The 18786-nt window shown below is 35.5% G+C and overlaps 1 protein-coding gene across 4 annotated transcripts in view; it reads left to right on the forward strand.

Moving 5' to 3' along the window:
- The window catches only part of CHRDL1 (chordin like 1), a 124027-nt gene that overhangs the window by 2270 nt on the left and 102971 nt on the right, over positions 1–18786 (forward strand). For all 4 annotated transcript variants that reach the window (XM_017520712.2, XM_017520714.2, XM_017520713.2 and 1 more), the window contains exon 2: positions 1675–1804. In XM_017520712.2, the coding sequence (XP_017376201.1) occupies positions 1711–1804 (94 nt within the window). In that variant the 5' untranslated portion in view covers positions 1675–1710. The remainder of the gene's footprint in view (positions 1–1674; positions 1805–18786) is intronic.

The following is an 18786-nucleotide window of genomic DNA, read 5'->3' on the forward strand; positions in this document are numbered from 1 at the left end:
TAAGAAAAGCAAAAAATTCTGAGCCGTTTTCTTGCCAACTTGAGTTATGAAGTAATGCTACTGTTCACTGAATCGCTCAATCATTGTACAAGAAAAACCGCCCCATTGATTCTTGCATGGGGAGACCCTAAAACCATGGTTTCAGAAACACCCACTGATATCCATATATGAATATGATAAATTGGATTTTAGTGGTTAAAAATCTTTCTCTTTTGGAGGCTTTGGAGAATAAGCTTATTAAGTAGGCTTAGGAAGAACCTCACTGAAGTGGGTAGCTGTGTTAAACTGTTAATGAAAATGATTTGTTTCAAAGAAACATGGTACCCCTCAAGAGACAGCGACATTTTGAGTGATTGAAAGTGGGCCACAAACTCACAGAGGGGACCAAGATGTCAGAACTCAGGTCTTTGGATGGGTAGGAACATGTCCTAGGAGAATTTGGTTCTTTAAGGAGCAGGGAGGAGGTAAAGAAAGAAGGCAGACGGTGCTGCAAATCTTGCCTGATAGCACAAATTACTCTATCATCAGTTCTTCCTTGGTTATGCATTCATAATTTGAAACAGTGGATTTTAAATGACCCAGGCAACTTCATAGCATTTAAATAGGAGCTGTGACATCTACTTCAGAACCCAAAGATATTCCAATTCTCCAAAATGATCATTTTGCATTCCTTCAAGTTCTTTATGTGCAATATTTAGGTTGGACTCTCTGGAAAGATCAAACAGTTAATTCCCCATTCAGATTGAATCTGGTGTTTTTACAACATTTCAATATTTTCAAATCATCCATTGGAAGAATTTTGCAAACTCTAAAGTCTGTGGAAATGACCTGTGACTAAATATGAGCTACAGCAAACTTTCTGTGTTCCAAGGTTCAAAAGATTTAAGATTTCTACCCCTTATACTGGGAATGCCAATCTCATGTTTTGAAGAATTGTAGTTGCTTTGATGGTCTTTTGCATGGTGGTGCAAGGTGAACAAATTATCTATTTAATTTGCCTAATTTCCCCTAAAAATTGCCCATTTAAAATTTCCATTTTACGAGGGACTTCATGAGGGAGGAATATGTCTGAACCACTTTAAGCAATAAAACTTTTCAGGTATTTAATTGCATCCATTTGCTAATTAGATCTATCTTTTACAACATTAGTTGCCAAACCCAAGATACTTGTAGATCTCATAGAGGACACAGGAGAAACTGATCAATTTGTACTTCATCCCTAAAGGATTAATGGTAACAGTAGTCTTGAAGCTAAGATTAGTTAACTTTCATTTCAGAAATTGCTTGCTCTCATGCCTGTTACTTTTACCTTCTTTGCCAAAATAACCGTTTTTGTAAACTAAAGTTTCCCTTTTCTCCCAAAGAAAATCTCTTGAGAAATCAACTTAGAAAGGAAGATTTCAAAATTTATTTTCATTTTTCTATGATTTGTCTGTAAGGATTTAGCCTCAGCTTTGAATAGGAATGCACTCTCATTCACTTGAATTTTTGCCCACAACCTTTGCAAGACAGGAGAGGCAAGTACTTTATCTTGTGCAGACAAAGAATACTTACACTTATGTAAATTCTCTGGCATTTCTTTTTCTAGCAGGTTAGAAGCCTGAATATCAGTGACCACTATCAGTTCCAGAAGATCTGTTTTAAATCTCTTTTTTTCTGCTTTCTTCCCAACAGCTTGAAGGTTCTGTGTCACCTTTTGCAGTGGCCCAAATGAAAAAAAAGTGGAAAATGGGAGGCATGAAATACATCTTCTCCTTGTTGTTCTTTCTTTACCTAGAAGGAGGCAAAACAGAGCAAGTAAAACGTAAGTGTCTTGCATTTGGAAAATAGTATACTTTTTACAATTTCTTAAAAATGTGGCTATAATCTGTAGCAATTGTGATTTAGCCCATGTAGCCGTACCATTATTCTAAGAGAAGAAAGTGAGTATTACTGGTTTGTGCATGAATTGATAAAAGAATGAGAGCTTTGAATCAGGCCAACTAAATTGGGGCTGTTTTTCTGATTATCATATAGTTTTTGTCTCTTCGAACTTATGACACATTAGCTTATTTTCTCTTTCCTTTTCTAAACTATACAAATTTCAGTACATTTTATGTAACTCTAGAAATATCCGACAGATGAGCTGGAATTTTCCCAAATTTCAGACTCTTCAGCAAAGTCTTTCAGTTTATGAAAAATAATGACACGGAAAAGGAAAAAAAAAAAAAAGAAAAGTAAAGCAGGCTCTGCCTACTCCCTTATGCCGAAAAACAAGGAAGGAAGAAACCTTCCAATGAACTGGACTCAGATGAAAAATCCTTTGAGGAAGTTGAGATTCCAGGGACCGTTAGCAAATTGGATGCTCTTTATTGAAAAGAACATCCCGGAAAACCCAGGGACTATTTCTAGAAAGTCAGCGATCCGTGTAATGGGCTAACACATTGGAGAAAGCAGAGAGTGGCAGGAAGTGTGTGTGGGGGGGATAATTAACCCTCCTTGCTGCCACATTTAGGAGATTTATGAGTAACCATAGACATCTCCATTCTTCTTAGGAGCTTTCTGCTGCCTTTGCACAGTGTGGGTCTTACCTTCTCTGGGCCACTTTCAGCCACCTCCGAGGCAGACGCTTGCTCTAAATTTGAAGGAAAAGCCTAAGTTCTAGTTCCCCTTTTTGGCAGCATCAAAAGAAGCACAAAGTGGAATTGGTCCAAGAGGGGCATTCTCTGCTCCACTGAACTTATTCATGAGAAGGAGCTGTAAAAATATTCTTGGTAGGAGCTGAAGCAGCATCTGAAGCCCATCACTTAAACCTTTATCTCTTTTATCACACAAGTTAAATAGATCAGGCAGAAGGCTTGCTGACAAGGAGAACAGCACCAAGCCTATTCCATCCTTAAGTGTGTTTCTGCCCCACTACGATTTTCATAGTCAATGTAGTCTTCTTCCTGGGAGAAATAGTGTTTAATAGTGTGTTTGATTAGGCTTTTGAGCATGAGCAATCTGTGGTGATATCTAGTATGATTGGTACACAAAAGGAAGTTTAGTGGGGCATGATCTCAGCAAGGAAGCTTGGATCAGCCTCTACTCTTGTACTCCTCAAATTGCATCCTTCTTCTTCCACTTGAATATAGTTCATCTCGGAATCCTCCTCTTCCAGAAGCCCTCCTTGATTTAAGTGGATATGACAGAAGCATCCACGCATTCTCAGCTCAGCTCACAATTATCTGGGCTTAGGGATGAGAAATTACTAAGTACAATGTACAGTATTTAGGTGATGGTTACCCTAAAAGTCCAAACTTTATGGAATATATCAATGTAACCAAACTCCACTTGTACCCCTTAAATTTATATTAAAAATCTTCCTCTCTTAGAGAGAAACTTCCCTTATAACCTGTTAATGATTACCTCATAAAGAAAGCTTGTAACTCTTAGAAGACCATCTCTTATGGAAAGCGTTTCATATTTATTAAAAATTGATTAATACTGTCCATGAAACTTAGACAAAGAAAGATGCGACTTAAAAAACAATTACAAACCCAAATCTACTACTTTCTGATATTTCCTTGTGCTGATGAATTTGTCCCAAGCTCTTTTGATATTCAATGGTGCCAAAGTGATTATGTAACAGATGGCCTAGGGCACCAGTTCTGGTCCAGTGTTTCAGGCTTATTGTCAGATGATGAGGCTAAGGTCATGGTCCTTCCCTTAATGAGCCACTGAGCATCATTATGTGTGTCCACGCCCAAGCTAACTGTTCTGAAGACATGCAAAATCAGCTCTGCTAAAGGGAAAACCTCAGAGCATATGTCCTATGTATGTTGCCTTGATAAGTACACACACACACACACACACGCACACACACACACAGAAACATGCACAATATGCATGCACAGAGGTTTATATTGTAGCTCTAACAGTGAGAAGTTAGAAGCAGTGGAAATGTCAGTTCATGGTTAAATGGTTACAAAAACGATCCAAGTAATGTAATATAATGCTACCATTAAAAACACTGTTTATTGAAAATTTGGTGGCCCTGGGAAATGCATGTTAACTTTTTTTTAAGTTTCTTAAATTATAAAATTAATATATATGCTTAGTATACAAAATAACATGAAAGCATTTGAGCTTCATATGGAACATGTGTCTCTACACTGCCATTCCACTCTCCTGGAATAACCACTATTAGTGGTTTGCTATATGTTCTTCCAAAATACTTTCTTTGTTTTATAAAATTATACATACATGTCTGTATGATTTTTTGTTTTACAAAAATAGGATATTATATACATTTTTCTGTGACTTTTTTTACTCAATAATGTGACTAGGACACCCTTCCATGTCAATACATTGCAACGTAACAGTGCCATATTCTTTGTAATGCCTGCATAGTTTGCAGTTGTATAAGTTTCCCAGGGTTTATTTAACCAGTCTATATTTGTAGATATTGAGGTTGCTTCCGGTTTTTGCTATTACAAGTAAGGCTTTTATGAACATCTTTAAGCACTTATTCAAGTACTTGTGAGAAATAAAGTATATGTTCAGTTTTAATCCTGATAAGTACTGCCAAATTGCCTTTCAAATAAGTTGCATTAATTTATGCTCCCACCATCTCTGTATGAAAGTCCATTTCTAATTCATTTACCAAGATTATAATTAACCTTTGTATTTTGGGGTCAGTTTTAATAGGAGAAATAATCTGTCGGTTTTGCTTGGTATTTTTCTGTTACTGCAGCATCTTTTCAACTATGTATTAGTTCAATTTTATTTCTTCAGTGAATTGTCTATTTTTTAGTTAGGTTGCTTGTCATAATTATTTGTAAAAGCTTACTTATTAACCTTGTCTATTTTAAATATTATTTTCTATATGCCACTTGTTTTAATTTTTGTTTTATTTTTCCCATATAGAAGCTTTAAAATTTTATGTAGTCAGATCTGTCGTTCATTTTCTGTATGGCTTCTGGCTTTCTTATTCTTAGGAAGGTCTTTCTCACCCTATATTTTTATATTTTTTTCTACTGCTGCCATAATTTTAGGTTTTACCCGTAGTTCTCTATTCCATCTGAAATTTATATTCCTGTATGGTATGCAATAGGGAACTAATTTTTTAAAATCTCCGGATGGTAGGTTTATGAATGTTATTTTTGTTCACTTTTATACTTCTGTCTATTCCAAAATTTCCACAATTGGCAAGTTTAAGTTTTACTACAGGAGAAAAGCTCTTTTAAATTAAAAATACATCTTATTTCCCATATTTTTACTGTGCAATTCTAAAGACAAGTTGGTACAGAAGTAGATGGAAGGAAATAGAGGGGTTTTCTAAAATTAAAAAAGAAAGCAACTGGAAAAACTTCAGAAAAAGGGTAAGAGTAGATATGGGTCATAAACTCTTCACATCTCTCCTTGTCTGACACCATTTTACCAAACGAAGGCAGTTTTTTGTCTTTCAGGGGCTGGTTAGAATATAAGCTTTTAGGTCAAAGAAGGTGCTTTGTAGCCTATTTGCTCTCCTATTTGGGGAATCAGGGTGGAATGATGGGGGATGCCATTATGATCAAAGAGGCTCACTCAATTGATTCAGAAATCTGGAAGTGTGGAAAAAATGATTTGTTTGTGGAAAGCTCTTCCCAAGGAATGGTGAAGGTAGGTGCTGCCACTTGCTGGTAGCTGATTAGCCATATTTATAATTTCACTTATAAGAGAGAAGACATGCTCAGGAAACCCAAAAATACTGATAGTGCATTGCAATGGATGAATGAGTCATTTGTTGCTTACATAAAAGGTTGTTACTGTCCAGCATCAGCAAGGTTTGAGGTCTGTAGCTGGGAAAAGGTCCTTCTGTGTAACTCCATTATGCTCTGTTGTTAAAGTTGTAGTCAATGAGGCCAGGAAACTCTTTTGAAGTTCAAAGGAGCGTAACATTCACAGCATAATATTCATGCAAATATAGGACAAATGGGCTGAAGAGTTTGCCACTTTGGCAGATCTAACTTAGGTAATGAACTATTGATCAAAGTGAGGTTGAACAATTGAGTTGTTAAAAATAGTCAATTATGTATTTCTAATAGACCAGCCTGTGCCAAAGCTGGCAAAGGTTCTGGAGAGAGAAATTGTTCATATATTTCATGGAGTCTACTCCTGCTTTACAAGGTAACTTAACTGGATCTTCAAAGAGCTAGATTGTCACTTATTTTTCTCCTCAGGAGAAAAGCTTCCAGCATTCAGATTTGGCTAAAAGTGGGCCTCTGGACACCAAAAGATTGAAGGGAAGGAAGAAGATACTTAGAAAGTTTGAAACATGTGAAGCTCACTCATAACTTCTCTGTCTATTGTGAGAGCCAGCCAGGAAAGCATGAGTTTTCCTCCTCCAGATTCTCACTTGGACATTTGAGGTGATTATTGAACGATAGAAAGAAGCAAGCAAAAGAGTGGACCCGTTCACATCTAAGATGTTTAATTAAGTGGAAGTAGAAGGAAGGAAGCATACTTAAAATTAGATAGCTTAATGCTTCTCAAAGTATATTCTTAATTGTTTTTTATTTTGGTGAGGGGGCAGAAGGTTTTGTCATGGAGGCTCTGTAGTTAGCCTAGATCCAATCCCCAACTCCTTGACTTATTTATGTACCTTGGGAATGTTACCTAACCTCTACAGCTTTAGTTTTCTTACAGTGGGGGAAATAATAGCATATTGAGCGTGAGAGTGGTCATTTGAAGAAGAAACGAGATTGTGTACACCAAGTGCTTTGCATAGTGGCTGATATATAGTACATTTTTCATAAGTGGTCATTATTAGAGCAACTCTCTTACAAGCCAAATATATTATCCCCTTAATTTTAAGGTGAGAAACTTGAAATTCAATGAGGTCAAGTGACTTTGTACACAGACAAGCAGCACGTGCCAGCCAGAGCTAGAACCAAAACCCAGGTCTCCAAATTCAATGTTCTGTTCACTATACCCATTTTTTTCTGGGAATTCTTTGAGGAAGTCAGTTCATTGTCTTAAATAGAAGCCCAGTCCTTTATACATGGCAGCCACTTAACACATAAGAGATGATCCAAGTAAATGAATAAAAAAAATTTCTAACCTGAATTCCTAAGAGGGGTAGTATACTATTTGGGAGTTAAAAGAATGAGACTAGGAATAAAAATTTTTCAGGAACCTACATTACCTAAGCCAAAGGAAAGCTGTGAGGAAGGTTAAAAGTATGTGCCTCTATGTCTATGCTTCTTATATTTCCCTGACTTCTCAGTAGCATTGGAATGTCTTCAGAATTTAATGGAAAGAGGACTATGCTTAAAGTGAAGAGACCTGGTTTCTGGTCAGTCTTCTGATGTTTGCTGTGTGGTATTGGTTGAGTCATTCGTGTTCTTTGAAGTAAAGAGTCACTACTTACAAATTGAAAAGAAATCTTGTTTGCTGGACTAAAAACTAAAGGAAAATAGTATAGGGGCTGGGGAGGTGTAACAAAGGAAATGAAGGCCCTGGCTTTATGTTCTTGGAGCAAACCATATGGATGTTTAATATTGTCACAAGGTAATTGCAAAGAATATTTTATCCACTTAAGATGTATAGCCTGTCTGCTTCTACAAAGATTAGATACACATGTGAGATGAAAGAATAGGGGCAAGATAATGTTTTTAAAGATGAAATAAAAGAGGCCATCTGAAGAAAATAGAATGAATAGATGTTTTTAACATTTGGTTTAGTAGATTATAGCATTTATACTGTTAATTTGGCTTACACTTCACAAAAGTATAAAAAGAGAAACTTTGGGTTTGTTGTCAAGAGGAAATTTACAGTTTCATCTACAGAGATTATTCCCATCTCTAATGCACTCAAGCAGTATTGATCATGGGATGTTTGAATGAGGCACATTCTGGGTAACCTTGGTTTTCACACAAAAAAGAATTGTCTGTTTGGCATTTCTTTATTGACCCTTTGTAAAGGAAGAGGGCAAATATTAAATTATAATTCATTAAATGACTTTGTATAAGTGGTAAATAAATGCATTTCAGGTACTTTACCTTTGAATAATCTAGGTTAATTGGAGGATTGAACATGGAAATGTTAAATAGATGTTTAATATGTCTGCTAGACTGGATTGTCAGCTATCAGATGCCCTAAGCAAGCTTTCTATTAACGTGATTTGTTTCTGATTTTAAAATAGATGGTTATTGTTAAACATTCAAAAGATGCATAAAAGTATAAAGAAAACAAAAATGAGCAGTAACCACAACATACATGGATAACCATAGTTAATTAGTATATATACTTTCAGTCCTTTTTTCTAAGCTTAGTTACACAAACATATTAGTTTACAAAACTGAAGCTCTTTTTAACCAGGATGGATCAGGGTTTGTTTATTTATTTTTATAAATTTAGGGGTTACAAGTAGGGTTTTGTTACATGGATATTTTACATAGTGGCAAAGTCTGAGCTTTAGTGTAGCCATCACCCGAATAGTATACATTGTATCCGATAGGTAATTTCTCATTCCCTAACCTTCTTCTACCCTCCCACCTTTCCATGTCTCCAGTGTCTATTTTTCCATACTGTGTGTCCATATATACACATTATTTAGCTTCCACTTATAAGCAAGTACATGCAGTATTTGGCTTTTTGTGTTTGAGTTGTTTCACTTGAGATTAATTCAGAATTGGAGTCTCTAAAATACATCAGTAGTGAAGATATATCCCATGTTGTCTGTAAGTGAAAGCTGAGTGTTTTACATACCAGTTGCAGGAGATGCATATTTGATTCTGTTGTGAAAAGTTCAAGAGCTCAACTTTTATTCTATACCGAAGGGAACAAAAGTATTCCTGATCAAACAGAAAGTCTCCCTTCACAGAGATTTGCACAGCTAAAGTGCTGATAGGAAGAACAATTTGGTTTTTTGAACAGGCATTTTTATTTTTGCCCAAAGTCCTATGCCGTATGACATGGAAGAGATTATTTTAGCCCGAGAAAGTATTCAGATCAGGTTTCACCAGCTGAGCAGTCTTTTTGTAAAAGGATCTCCTCATGGCCTCATAGTAAAGGCTAATGAGAATACCATCAACTTCCAGTTATCCATGCTAATGGAAGATAGAAGGGCACAATAAATTGAAATTTCATGGAAAATCTCCAGTTCTCATCCCAGTCAATGGTTTAACCTTGCTTGACTGGCAAACTTCTTTGAACTATGGACTCTTTGCTTTTTGTTGAATTTGCCCACCTGCTAATAAAAAAGTGAAATAACCACAAAGCAAGTAGTGAGAAGACCATGCTGTGGATAGAACACTCAATATATAATTTTGGGCAGGTGATCTAGCAAGTAGGAAAAAGATAATTAATTTCCGAATAAAGGAAAAAGCTGCATACACAGAATGGAGAATTTTGCTTCTTCATGACTTTCCTTTTTCTCTGGCTTCCACAGCCTGGAAATGAAGTCTTAAAGTCCTGAGAAGACATGACACAGAGTCTTCAACTCTAGAAACCCAATTGCCAGAGAAATAAGAATTTTTTCCCCTTAACTACTATATCTTGTCCTTCCTATATTCTGCTTCAAGTTTGATAAATGACGGAAGACAAGTACTTATGCCTTTATTTTTTCTTCACTCTTCTAGTAGCCTTTTTAAGAAATAAATAATTAAAAAGGAATTTGTTTACTTGTTGTGTCCACTCCTATAACGAATAGCAAAGATTCATTTTTTTCTTTCCACTGACCACGTGTTATAATAGAATAAATATTATTGTAATACTGACATGATGATGTGTCTACAGTAATAGCTCTTATCAAAAATATATCTTGGGAATGTTTTCTTGATTTTGAACTGGTGCTGAAATTACTGACCTTTGCCTAATCCTGGAAGCTGGTCAGTAATGACTGGCAAAACATTGATGGCATAGTGACATGTATCTGTTGTTGTTTACTTTTTGTCATCATTGTTCCTGTTAACAGGGGGCCCTAAAGTAGCAGAGATAGCCACCTCTAATTAGGGCAAGCTGATACATTTGGAAAATAGCTGTGATGTTGCAGGTTCAAGGTCCATCTCACATGTTAGTTGGAATTCCTTTGGGACCAAATTCTACTCTCAGATACCATTAGTTAGCAGTAAGTCATACATTCTCCAGTTTCTGTCTCTCTGTTATTGGCAAGTGATCACCTTAATTTTCTTGCATATATCTCCTGGAAGTTGGCAAGGCATCCTTATTTCAGTAAAATGAGCTTATTGGTGCTTTTTGTCCAAGATGATATACTGGAGTTTTAGGTGCTGTTTATCATACTACGTAACTCATTAATTTCTCTCCTGGGTAATGTCAACAACTTTTTAAAATTTCAAACTTATAAGCATGTACTGAAATTCACTTTATCATAGTTTCTCAAATTTGGTGATTGTCACTTTGGGAGGCTGAGGCGAGCAGATTACCTGAGGTCTGGAGTTAAAGACCAGCCTGACCAACATGGAGAAACCCCATCTCTACTAAAAATACAAATTAGCTGAGCGTGGTGGCGCCTGCCTATAATCCCAGCTACTCAGGAGGCTGAGGCAGGAGAATCGCTTGAACTTGGGAGGCAGAGGTTGTCGTGAGCTGAGATCGAACAATTACACTCCAGCCTGGGCAACAAGAGTAAAACTCCGTCTTAAAAAAAAAAAAAAAATTACAGTGTTTACTTTTTTGATGTTCTATAAAAATGCCAGTGTCAGTAATTGCAGAAGATTGTTTAATTGCACTAATGGCATTACTGTTCAGCTCCTTGTCTGCCTTCAGTTCCTAAGTTTGCTTTCCAGGAGTTGTAGATTTCTGTCTAGGTCATAACTGGCCAAATCCCATGTTGCCTAGATAATGAGACCAATGTACTTGATGAAAGACCATTATGTTTTCATTTTAGATCAGGTTTCTATCAGCAGTTAGTGTTTGAGTAAGAGAGATGCATCCTCAAGAAGCATAGTTTGGAAGACACTGGTATGTGAGGTAAATGCCATGTGAATGAATGAGGAAAGTGCTGTTAGATTTAAAGAGAATGAAAAAGAACTTTTAGCTGGGATAATCTTGTCTTCCCATCAAGATTTCAAAGCTCTTAAGAGCATGAGCACTATTTTATACATTATGTGTTGTCACTGATATAAATATAGAAATGCAAAAGTATCTGCCAGCTGAGCTATTTTATATAGTCTATGTTGAGTATTACTTGACTTCACTGCAAATGATATTGTTTGTTTGTTTTTGAGACGGAATCTTGCTCTGTTGCCCAGGCTGGAGTGCAGTGACATGATCTCAGCTCACAACAACCTCCGCCTCTGCCATTCAAGCAATTCTCCTGCCTCAGCCTCCTGAGTAGCTGGGACTACAGGCGTGTGCCACCATGCCTGGCTAATTTTTGTATTTTTAGTAGAGATGGGGAGTCACCATGTTGGCCAGGATGGCCTTGGTCTCCTGACTTTGTGATCCGCCTGCCTCAGCCTCCCAAAGTGCTGGGATTACAGGCATGAGCCACCACGCCCAGCCACAACATTTGTTTTGTTTTGTTTTGTTTTGTTTTGTTTTTTTAAAAAAGGAGATCAAAGCTGTGTTAAGAAGGTAGAGTGGAAAGGTAATTTGAGAAAAGGTTAGGAATGAATATGTGAAAGCTCTTTACTTTCCAAGTTCTAAAAGCAGTGACCTGCACCTTACCTACTATGTAGCAGGAGAGGCAGAATCCTGTAAAGATTATAGTCATGGCTTCTAAAGCTGCAAGATATAGGTTTGAATTCTGTTTCCATACTTTGATTAGTCATGTCAACTTGGGCAAGTTACCAAATCTGTCTGTGCCATAGATTCCTCAGTGGTAAAATGGGGCCAATAATGGGACCTACCTTGTAGCATTGTTTTAAGAATTTAGTGAATTCTGATATGTAAAACCCTTAGAGCAGATCCTGTCTCATAGGAAATGTTCAACAAATATAACTTGTTTTTGTTAGTATTGTTATCACCATCCTCATCTGGCTCTATATTTTTCTTGCACTTGCTTCCCTGGCTGCTTTTTACACTTGTCATCTACCTCCTAGACTTTAAGCCAAATTCAGGGCAGAAAATTCAGATAGTTTAGCTTTCATACTTTGTCTAATAATACTCCTTAGAGGCTGAATTTGAGAGAAAATATTGGCTGAAATCAGTTATTTGGGTTTTCTGTAGTTTTCAAGAATAATGGTGAACTCACACATAATGAAGTGATCCATTTAATAGTGTCAGTAAAATAATCTATCTTAAAGATTTTTCAGAGATGAGATAGCAACTTGCCTAAAAGTTATATTTGAAGAATACCTTCCTTGTCACATCAATATATGCTGTCCTTTTGGAAACAGACTTTCCTGCAAGTCAGAATCTTAAACAGTTTGGAAGAGAGTTTTAGAAATAAACAAATGCACTTGAAACCCTTAATTGGATAGCTTGTTTTATTTTAGTGCTTGAGTAGTCTTTTCAATTGTCTTTGTCTTTTATTATCCCATTTCTTCTTTATCAAATAAGAAAGGTATAGGTCATTCAACCATGCAGAACATATGTAGCTGATAGCAAAAGCTTATTCAGTTTCATATTTTAAATAGGTAAAGCATAATATACAGGTTATATCTTATTCTGCAATGTGGATTTAAATCTACAAAGTAACTTTTAGCTTACTTCCATTCAAGCATTAGTGGCCCCAGGTCCATATAAGTATGAATATTTATGCTCACCTAGTAACGCCATTTGAAGGAGCCACCTTGTAGGATTTGCTTCCACTTGTATATTCAGATTCTTTCTGAAATGTTGAAATAAATTGTATATATAAAATGCAAATCACTTAAGTGTTTGTCTGTGAGACTATACATTTGTTGTACAGAAATAGTAACTCTCATCTCACCAACATGGTAGAGAAAGATGCCTTATTTGGATGTTAGTCTTGGGAAATTTGTAATCATCCCTCATCAGTTAAAGATGCTGGGTTTATTAAAATATTTAAAATATTTCTAACCATGTCCTTGAATGTTGTGGAGAAGAAGTTTATTTTGTGTCTATACCAAACAAAAAAAAAGTATTGCCAAGACTTGGCTGAAAAACACTCAAATTCTGCCTAAAAAGTATTTTCTGTTTTCTTACAATTAAGAAATATTTTGAGCACCTACTCTTAGCCCACAAATACAGATTAATATAACGCAGTTGACAATGATGAAAGTATCATAAAAAGGGAAATAAAAATGGTTACTAAAATGAATGTATATTCAAACTTGCTGATAAAAAAAAAGAAAGAAAGAAATATTGGTTCTATTTTCCCTTACTTATCAAGTTGCCAAAACTTTAAACAATACATTGCTGGGCATTCTCACTTACTGCTAATGGTAAAGGAAATTATTGGAGCTTTTCTGGAAGGTAGTCTGGTAATGTAAATCAAGAATTTGAAAGTACTCAAAACATTTGACCCAAGAAATCTACTTCTAAGATTTTGCATTAAGAAAATAACTAGTGGTTCATGCCTGTAATCCCAGAACGTTGGGAGGCCAAGGCAGGCGGATCACGAAGTCAGGAGACCAAGACCATCCTGGCCAACATGGTGACTCCCCATCTCTACTAAAAATAGAAAAAAGTTAGCTGAGCGTGGTGGTGCACCTCTGTGGTCCCAGCTACTCGGGAGGCTGAGGCAGGAGCATTGCTTGAACCTGGGAGGTAGAGATTGCAGTGAGCCAAGGTCAAGCCACTGCACTACAGCCTGGGCGACAGTGTGACACTCCATCTCAAAAAAACAAAACAAAACAAACAAACAAGCAAAAAAAAACAGAAAACAACTAATATTGCCAATAGAACTTTATATATAAGGATCTTCATCACAATTTTTTAATGGAAAGAAATGAAACAACCTAATATCCCAAGATAGGGGATTGGTTAACAAATTATGGTTCAACTCTGTATTGGTGTAGAACTATATCATTAGTCATGAGGAATGGGGAAAATATTTAATTTTGCAGGAAAGTTCTGATATGTTCATTTAAAATGTAGTTTATAAAATGTATATTCTATATACTGTTAATTTTGTAATAAAACCTTTATGCACATAACACATGGAAAAAAGACTAGAAAGAGATTCCAGTTTTCAGTCTGATACATAATGATCTTGGAGGTTGTCATTCCTGTTGTCAAAAGAAAAAAAAACTGAATGAACTGAAAATCAACTATAGATGCAGTAAGATGGGAAACAGAAATAAAAGGTATACAGATTGGGAAGGAAGAAACAATATCACCTTTGTTCACAGATGACATGTTTTTCCATGTAGAAAATCTCAAGGGATCAACAACAATGATAAAAACACACTCCTGTAACTAATAAGGAATTATAGCAAGGTTGAAGTATACAAGGCTAATATAAAAGTCAATTGCTCTTCTATCAACCAGCAATTAACAAGTGGAATTTAAAATAAAAAACACAATATTATTCACATAAGCACTCCTTAAAATGAAACAGGTGTAAATTCAACAAAATATGTACAATATCTTTATGATGAAAGCTATAAAACTCTGATGAAAGAAATCAAAAACTAAGTAGAATGGACAGATATTCCATGTTTGTTGTTAGGAAGACTCGATATTGTCAAGATGTCCGTTTTTCCCAACTTGATGAATAGATTCAATACAATGTCATTAAAAATCTCAGCAAGTTATTTTGAGGATATCAACAAACTGACTCTAAAGTGTATATAGTAAGGTAAAATCCATAACAGCCAACACAATATTAAAGGAGAACAAAGTCACTACCCAACTTTAAGACTTACTATTAAACTACAGTAATCAAAGTTATGAGATATTGGCAAAGTAATAGAAAAATAGATCAAGGGAATGTAATAGAAATCCCAGAAATAGTCACAAATAAACATCATCAACTTATCTTTAACAAAGTAATCCAATGGGGAAAAAATAGTCTTTTCAATAAATGGTGCTGGAACGACTGGGCATCCACATCCAAAAATAAATAAATCTGGAAACAGATTTCACACCCTTCACCAACATTTACTCAAAATGGAACACAGACGTAAATATCAAATGCAAAATTAAAGAACTCTTAGAAGATAATATAAGAGAAAAATTTAGGTAACCTTGCATTTGACAATTACTTTTTTTTTAACTTTTATTTTAGGTTCAGGGGTACATGTTTGTTAATACAGGCAAATGTGTGTCATGGGGAGTTGGTGTACAGCTAATTTTGTCCCCCAAATACTAAGCATAGTACTCAATAGGGATTTTATCTGATCCTCTCTCTCCTCCCACCCTCATGCCTGAAGTAGGCCCTAGTGTCTGTTATTACCCTCTTTTTGCCAATTGGTTCTCATTATTTAGCTCTCACTTATAAGTGAGAATATGTAATATTTGGTTTTGTGTTCCTGCACTAGTTTGCTAAGGATAATGGCCTTCAGCTCCATCCACGTTCCTGCAAAGGACGTGATCTCATTCTTTTTTATAGCTGTATAGTATTTCATGGTATATATGTGCCACATTTTATTTATCCAATCTACTATTGATGGACATTCAGGTTGATTCCATATCTTTGCTATTGCGAATAGTGCTGCAGTGAGCATTTGCGTGCATATTATCTTTATGGTAGAATGATTTGTATTCCTTTGTGTACAATCCCAATAATGGGATTGTTTGGTCAAATGGTAGTTCTGTTTTCAGGTATTTGAGGAATCACCATACTGCCTTCCACAATGGTTGAACTAATTTGCATTTTCTCCAGCAGTGTATAAACTTTCCTTTTCTCCATAACCTTGCCAGCATCTGTTGTTCTTTGACTTTTTAGTAATACCCATTCTGATGGGTGTGAGATAGTATCTAATGGTGGGTTTAATTTGCATTTCTGTAATGAACAGTGATATTGAGAATATTTTCTTGTGCTTGTTGACTACATGTGTGTCTTTTGAAAAGTGTTCATGTCCTTTGTATACTTTTTAATGGTGTTATTTGTTTTTCTCTTGCAAGTTTGTTTAAGTCCCTTACAGATTCTTGATATTAGGCTTTTGTCAGATGAATAGTTTGCAAATATTTTATCCCATTCTGTAGATTCTCTGTGTACTCTGTGGATGCTTTCTTTTGCTGTGCAGAAGCTCTTTGGGTGGATTAGATTCCACTTGTCAATTTTTACTTTTGTTGCAGTTGTTTCTGGCATCTTTGTCATGAAATCTTTGCCAGTTCCTTTTTCTAGAATGATATTTCCTAGCTTATCTTCCATGGCTTTTATAGTTTTAGGTTTTACATTTAAGTCTTTAACCCAGCTTGAGTTGACTTTTTGTATACGGTTTAAGGAAGGAGTCTAGTTTCAATCTTCTGCATATGGCTAGCCAGTTATCCTAACACTATGTATTGATTAGGGAGTCCTTTCTCCATTGCTTGTTTTTGTTGACTTTGTTGAAGATGAAATGGTTGTAGGTATGTGGCATTATTTCTGGGCTCCTTATTCTGTTCCAGGCAATTACTTTTTAGATACAACACCAAAAGTTCTATCCAAGAAAGAAAGAATTGATAAATTTGACTTCATGAAAATTAAAACTTTCTGCTCTGCAAATGACACTGTCAAGAAAATAAAAAGACAAGCCACAGACTGGGAAAAATATTTGCAAGAGACTTATCTGATAAAGGACTGTTATACAAAATATACAAAGAACTCTTAAAACTCAACAATAAGAACACAAACAGCTCTATTTAAAAATGGACCAAGGACCTTAGCAGACATCTCACCCAAAAGTGTATACAGATGGCAAATAAGCATATGCAAAGATGCTCCACATCATATGTCATCAGGGAAATGCAAATTAAAATAAGAGTGACATACCACTACACACCTATTATTCTATTATTATAGAATTGCCAACATCCAGAACACTGACAACACCAAATGCTGGTGAGGATGTGGAGCAACAGGAATTTTCAATCATTGCTGATGAGAATGCAATATGGTACAGCTACTTTGGATGACTGTTTGGAAGTTTCTTACAAAACTAAACATAGTTTTACCATATGATCCAGCAATTTCACTCCTTGATATTTACATCCCAAATTTAAAAATGTATGTCACACAGAAACCTGCACACAGATGTTTATAACAGCTTTATTTGTAATTACCGAAACTTGGAAATAGCCAAGATGTCCTTCAGTAGGTGAATGGATGAATAAACTTCAGTAAATCCAGGCAGTAGAGTATTATTCAGTGCCAAAAAGGAATGAACTATCAGGCCGTGAAAAAACATGGAAGAAATTTAAATAACATAATACTAAGTGAAAGAAGCCAATCTGAAAAGGCTGTGCATACTGTATGATTCAACTATATCACATTCTGGAATAGGTAAAACTATGGAGACAATGAAAAGATCAGTGGTTGATAGGGGTTAGGGAAGAGAGAGGGATGAATAGGCAGAACACAAAATATTTTTAGGGCAGTAAAATTTTTGATACCATAATAGTGTAATATTATACTATGATACTATAATAGTATTATAGTATCAAATTTTTTAACTGTAATAGTGGATACATGTCATTATATATTTGTCCAAACCCATAGAATGTACAATACCAAGAGTAAACCTTAATGTAAATTGTGGACTTTGAGTGATAATGATGCGTCAGTGTAGGTTCATCAGTGGAAACAATTGTACCTCTCTGGCAGAGGATATTGATAATTGGGGACACTATGCATGTGTGGCAGTGGTAACTTGGGGTATACAGAAAATCTCTGTACCGTCCTCTCAATTTTACTGAGAATATAAGATTGCTCTAAAAAATTAAGTATTAACATATAAAAATATATAAATACATTTAAAGTATTTATACAATTCTTTCACTCCCCACTTAGTTTCTGGCAGAGACTGTCAGGGGATTAAAAATCCCCAAAAGCCAACTATATGTTGTCTATAAGAAATCACTTTGTTTTAAAAAATATTTTAATAAGTTTTATTACATACATTTAAGGTACACAACATGATGTTATGAGGTACATATATATTAAAATTATTACTATAATGAAGCAAACTAGTATTTTTATTCATCTTACATAATTACCAATCTTCCCCCTTGAAAGCAGTTATAATCATATTAATTGAACAATTTGTCCCTTCAAGTCAAATTTCTCAGGTATGATGGGTCAGATTCCTCAATTGTGACCAACCATCGCAGGCGAAATTATTTTTTAGTGGTTTTATTTTTTAGAAAATTTTCATTTCACCTCTCCCAATGGATAGACATTTATTTCAAGATACACTGCATCCTATTATTGTCAACACTTCAAACCTAGCAGCTACTGACATCTTGAAACAGTGTAATTTGTTATCCATGACTCCTGAAAGTTCCTCATGTCACCAACACTTATATGATACCAATGCAAAGATGGCTATGTATGGAAATTGCTCACCTGATTGCCAAGTGTCTTGGGTCTCCTTTTGAAAAGAATGTTTTTTCACAAAGGTCAACGTTTCCTTGAAAATGCGGCTTCATCTTCTATCAGTGTGGTCTATGGAAGTCACAGAGACTGGAATTCCAGTCCATACTATGATTGAGAACTACAATTTCTGTTGCAAAGTATGCAAGCATTACTTTGAACTGCATCTGATACAACTTGGTGGTCCAGACCTTTACTTGCAAATCACTAAGTCTTACTTTGGAAACAATGCTTTCAATTCCCTTTTATTGAATATTTCAAAACAATATCCTCTTAACTGATACGATGGTTCATTTCACTACATATATGAGAACAGTTTCCTGTTAACCAATATATTTCGACTTTTGGTTTTAGCAAAAATATCCAAGGAGAAATACTTCAGTTGAATACATCCA

The sequence above is a fragment of the Cebus imitator genome, unplaced genomic scaffold, assembly GCF_001604975.1.
Source record: "Cebus imitator isolate Cc_AM_T3 unplaced genomic scaffold, Cebus_imitator-1.0 Scaffold868, whole genome shotgun sequence".
In the NCBI taxonomy this organism is placed as follows: Eukaryota; Metazoa; Chordata; class Mammalia; order Primates; family Cebidae; genus Cebus; species Cebus imitator.